The sequence below is a fragment of the Erigeron canadensis genome, chromosome 7 (assembly GCF_010389155.1).
Source record: "Erigeron canadensis isolate Cc75 chromosome 7, C_canadensis_v1, whole genome shotgun sequence".
In the NCBI taxonomy this organism is placed as follows: domain Eukaryota; kingdom Viridiplantae; phylum Streptophyta; class Magnoliopsida; order Asterales; family Asteraceae; genus Erigeron; species Erigeron canadensis.
This window is the reverse complement of record NC_057767.1, coordinates 21,469,889-21,475,934: the sequence shown is the minus strand read 5'-3', so window position 1 is coordinate 21,475,934 and position 6,046 is coordinate 21,469,889. Positions and strand designations below refer to the sequence as shown.

General features: G+C 32.2%; 1 protein-coding gene across 1 annotated transcript; it reads right to left on the bottom strand.

Moving 5' to 3' along the window:
- Positions 1-3,054: 3,054 nt before the first annotated feature.
- Positions 3,055-5,737, bottom strand: LOC122607781 (cytochrome P450 Tp4149-like). Its single transcript, XM_043780825.1, has 2 exons — positions 4,819-5,737; positions 3,055-3,846 (listed from the first exon to the last, which is right to left on the bottom strand). The coding sequence occupies exons 1-2, from the start codon at positions 5,734-5,736 to the stop codon at positions 3,238-3,240; spliced, it is 1,527 nt and encodes a 508-aa protein (XP_043636760.1). The 5' UTR covers position 5,737; the 3' UTR covers positions 3,055-3,237.
- Positions 5,738-6,046: the final 309 nt, after the last annotated feature.

Sequence of the window (6,046 nt, the reverse complement as noted above, 5' to 3'; positions counted from 1 at the left end):
TTAATCCTTCCATGGCAGCATGAATTTCAGCATCTATTGTGGATTTTATTGGATTAAGCTTCCCACTAGCGTAAGCACACACTTTCTCATCTCTTCTTGGGTCATTCTTCTTGCGTTTCAATTTGGACACTGCTCCCCATCCTTCCATGCATCCATCCGTTTCGATGATCATATACGCATTCTCTGGAGGGATATCCATATCTGGCAAGTTCTGTACTTGCCTTTTGATTTTGCGGACGATTTCCCAGTCGGATTGCTTCATCCTTTTATCAACACCGACAACCTAAATGTTTAACGTTGATAGGTCGCTAAGGAAATAACAGGATGGTTTAAGATGTCTTAAAGAGTTGTAGGGGGGTGAATACAACTTTTAAACTTAATTCAACTTTGAAGTTCTTTTAATGCGGAATGTAAATTATCTTAAAGTATTTTTCCATGATCAGCTTGAGATAATGTTCAATGAGATAGTGGGTGATACATATACAAAGTTAAATAACAACATTAGAGCACTTGCAATACTCTAAGCTGACTTTGTACCTTCCAAGCTGACTGCAAGAACCATGCCTTTTATCCTTGTTCTTTCTCTTTGACTCAGACCAAGTGCTTATATTTTGTTTAACGCAGCTTGAATGATACCATCTTTTAGTGAAGACCTTCAGGATGACTCAACCTGGATCAGTCCAAGTTGACTCAGCTTTAGACCCAAAGACTTGAGTATTTCTGAAATTGTTTGTCACCTTAAAATATCTTAATGTATAAGCAACTTGACTCCAACAAACGATATCATCACTGACATAATACTACTTTTCCGACCACATATTCCTTTAACTAAACAAAATATGTCAACACTATCACTCAAAAAATTTCGGTAACGCTACCCTAAATTAACACTACTAAGCTAATCACAAACATGCAATTAACAAAAAAATTAAAAATATATAAATAGAAGCATAATTATACGCATAAAAGCATCGGTGGTTAAAAGGAAAACTGAACAAGGGCTTGCCGAAAAAAAACCAGATACCCCAAAAACCAAAAAGGGTCGCCGGAATAGTAGCGCCACTAGCCAAACCAGAAACCCCAAAAAGGGGTCACATCTCACTGGAAAAGGGTATAGTACATTAGGAGCATGGGTAAGTCGTTTCTGGCATCGATTCTGGCATTACAAGCTAAGTAAATGACAATAATAGCCTCAAAATCGAAACCCCCAATTAAACAATTAGGTTTTGGGTGAATGACAATAACTGGCACTACAACCAAGAATAAAAATGACATAGAACGCTCCCAACGTTTATAAGGATCGGCCAAAGGAAGTCGATATACATAACTGATGCTAGTTGTTGATTGTTGCCGATAAAAGGAACTGATGGAAGTTACCAACTGCACCCTTACGCCTTATGTTTAGAAACTTTTTGATATAAAAACTTGCATATTTGGTGGTTAAATAAGAAGATTTTGTTAAACTTCATAGCTTTTTAGGAAAAAAAGTAATTGGGTTTTGTAATTTATCTCAAAAATATGAAAAAGATGATGATTGTGAAATTAGAGGTTTTTAATGCTAGAAACATGAAATATTAGTGATATAGTATATATGTACATCTTTAAATTTGAAAGAAAAATAATAACTTGTACTAGGTTGGAGGGTCGGTCCTCAATATTCTCATGTTCGGGGCTAGATAATAAAATATATGCTCTTGTCAAAACTTTATATATCACAACACATTTCTTTTAAGGGTTTGGAACATAGCTAGATGGCTCATACTCATGCCGAGATTTTAAATAAATACAAATATAGGGTAACACTCCGGTGAGAACACTCTTAAAGTAAGAACAGTGAGAACACCTTAAAAATATCATTTTGATGCATTAAAAATCCATAAACTAACATAGTGCATAACTAATTATCATTATTTAAGTGATTAACAACACATTCATCCGTCAAAATCGAAATAATCATGTTTTTTGTTTTGTGCATCCATCTTGGATGCATATTAATCAAAATGATGCATCCAACAAAAGACGTGATTTTTTCGATTTTGATGAATCAATGTGTTTTAAAACACTTAAATAATGATAATTAGTTATGCACTATGTCAGTTTTATGGACTTTTAATGCATCAAAATGATGATTTTAAGGTATTGTCACCGTTCTTATTTTAAAACTGTTCTTATTTGATTGTTCCCCTACAAATATATATATATATATATATATATATATATATATATATTTATATATTAAAACTTTAAGAGTTAAACTCCGAATTGACATATATATATATTAAAACTTTAAGAGTTAAACTCCGAATTGACATTACAACATATGAATCACCTAAAATGATGTCTTAAATTAGTATGTCCTAATCTACATTAACTAGAAACCTACTTCTAACTCGTTTAACCTCTATTTACTCATGATACTTCGTAATAACTATTCAATAACTTTAATGTTGAAAAACCACGTTTGGCACAACTTTCATTAACACAATGACAATGCGAACATATTCAGATGTATAAAAGACATCCAAACAAATAGAAGCCTTACTTGACGAGACCTTTTGATAGATGATCTATCCATGTTTCAACAGTCCAATTACTGTTAACCGGAATCGCAACGACCAATTATCTAACGTCGTGTTTTTTAGTGATTCAATTCTATTTGGTTAAATATTTGTAAACTTACGATATTATAAAAATTTAACATCCATGTTAGCGTATTAAGTGAGGTAATAATCTAATTAAAGCGGAACAAAAAAAGATACATACCTTCAATTTATGCCACTGTGTACTCCTCCATAGTCCCGGGAATGTGGCATTGTAGATGTTTATGAGCACATGTTAGTTGCAACAGTAGACCTAATATATAATACGGTAAGACCGCACTACCAGGTGGTACTAGATGGAACTTAACACATAGAACTTTTGTATTCAAATTTGAATGTAAGTAAAATGTTCTTTGGATTGGAGTTTCCTCGAATTAGCTAGCCAATATTTTTTTTGGAAAATTTGAATTGGGTATACGAAAAAAAATACGGTAAACTCAAACTACTGTTTAAATAAAAACAATAACCCACATAATTTTTTATTTAGAGAAACTTATATACATATATTAATAAAAAAATTAAGGAAGCACACTTACAATTATTGCATTATGAGATGGTTTCACAAATTATAGCATGAACTATGTTATCGATAACATCAAATGCTCCAAATCATGTATGGTTACACATATTATAGCAACTAAAACCGAGCACTTGGAATGACCATTAAAGGGAATGCCCTACGAACCACTATACCACATGTCTCGTTCATGTCCAAATCCTCATCTTTGAACCCATCTGGCAATGCCAAATCATACCTGTAAACAATATTTGCTAATACAAGTTCAGTTGCAACTACTGCAAATTGGATCCCAGGACATTCCCTTCGACCAGCACCAAATGGAAGCCAATTAAATTGTTGGCCTTTATACGTAATCGAATTATTCAAGAACCTCTCTGGCCTAAACTCATTTGGATCTTCCCACAAGGCAGGATCTCTTCCAATTGCCCAAGCATTGACAAACACTTGTGTGCCTTTTGGAATGTCATACCCCATTAGTTTTACATCTTGTGTCGACACTCGAGGCGTAAGAAGTGGGGCAGGCGGATGTAAGCGCAAGGTCTCTTTTACGACTGCTGTAAGGAATGAAATTTTCTCCAAATCCGCATCAATGATCATCGGTCTTCCTTTTGCTACTTCTGTTACTTCTTGTTGTAATTTCTTCATTGTTAATGGATGTCTTATTAGCTCGCTAATTGCCATCTCTACGGTTGTTGCTATAGTATCGGTACCACCGGCGAAAATGTCCTACATGATATACAAATAAATGGTATCATAATCATAATATTCTATCATAAAGATTTGGTTTTGTCATAAGTCTTTATCACCTGAAGTACAAAAATAATACTAGTAGTACATGTGTAACTAGCCTAACAATTTGTGAAATATTTAGTTCTTTTCCTATTTTTATCATAATCTTAATTCATTTTCTATTGGTTTTAATTTAAATAAAATAAATATTAAAATAAAATAAGTTAAATAATAGTTTTTTTAATTAGAAGTCATTACACATTAATTATGAAAATCTTCAATGTAACAATATATATATATATATATATTTATGCTTTATGAATCTTCTTGCGTTAGTTTTATTATCATCCAATAATAAACATTTTAACTTATTTATTTTACTTTGATATTTATTTTTATAAATTTTAGCCCCTATATATAGAGAGAAAAAATTTAAATAAAGAACAACAAATACTATACGTCTTATACGAATTATTAGGCCTTATATATATATAAAAGTTCATGGACAAATCTTTTATACAAAAATTGAAATTTTAAATTATGTATTCTATGACATGAGATTAATTTAACTTACATTTAGAGTATGTTCATATGGAAATTAAAATTAGTAGTGAACATATGAAACAAATAGGATCATAGCTAGAAAGTTATAATAATTCAATGTTTTAAGCTATTTACTAACACAATTGTTTTTATTTCAAAAGATGTGAACTATTCGTCGAGATAGCTAGCATATGTTGTTTTAACTGAATCGAGAGCATATTCGATGAAGAAGAAAACTGCTTTTCTAAAACTTGAACTTAGTTAAGGCCACATGTTTTACATAAAACTCCTCCCTAGCTCATGGCCAACCCACATGTTTGTTTGGTAGGGAAAGAGTGTGTATGAGTAGCTAAACTCTATGGCCATCTATCTCAATCATTAGGTTTAATAATTAACTATCTTAAAGATGAAATAGAGAAATCATACCAAGATGAGTGCTTTAATGCTATCTCTCTGAATTTTGAAGTTTACTGTGTTATCTTTTTGGAGATCTAATAAGATACCAATGAGACATTCTTCCTGATCGTCACTACTTTGGTGACCGCCACTTCTTTTCTTGTTCACATGATCTTCAATAAGACCTTCAAGAAACTCATCGAACTCCTTGGCATGTTTTTCTGCCCTTCCAACTACACCAGTAACTCGATCCATCCATCCTAGCCATGGTACTAAACTACCAACGCTAAAAACAATTAACAAATCTAAGAACTCATTCAACAAATTTACGAGCTTTGAGCCATCATACGTCCTCCCCATGACCACGGTACAAATGATATTATTTGAAAGCGACAAAAGCAATGCACTTAAATCAACTAAAGAGCCACAACTTTTTTCAAGTATGTCAATTGTTCGACTTATTTCTTTTTCTCTAACTTTTTCAAATGACTTAACTCTTGAATTGCTTAGAAGATGTAATACTGCAATACTCTTTAATTGCCTCCAATATTCACCATAAGGAGACATTGTTATGTCCCTACACCCATATGTTATTATACCAGGGATAGTGAATTTAGGTCGACTACAAAATGACAAATCTTGAGTTTTTAAGATCTCTTGAGCTGCTTCAGAAGAGGAGGCCACAAGAGTGGGTACACTCCCTAAGTGAAGAAGCATAATTGGACCATGTTTTTGAGATATTGCGTGAAGAGAACGATGTGGGTGTGAGCTTATTTGGTGCAAGTTTCCTATGATTGGAAGCTTTCTTGGAGAAGGGGGTAAGTTTAGTTTCTTTTTCTTTGGACCATGTGGAAATATTATTTGTATAATAATAATCATCAAAGTGATAAACGAAACTAAAAATAAGAAAAAGTTTTGTAAGGACATTTTATGTAGAAAGTCTGCCATATTCTTTTGCACACAAGTCATTAGTAATTAGATCGATACAACATATATAGAGTGGCTGTTGGGTTTCTTGGTAGTGTTTTTTTGACTATATGTAAATTGGAATAACTAGAGAAAAAGGAAATATTTGCATGATTGAATTAATTATTAAATGATATAACAAATATATATGTATTTATAGAAAGTCATCTGTACAATCATTTATCATACTCAAAGATATATGTACTATTGAGTTGTACAATATAGTCGTCTAGACTTTCTTATTTAAAAATAAAATCACTAAAAAATGGACTAGTATTAGATATTAGATAAA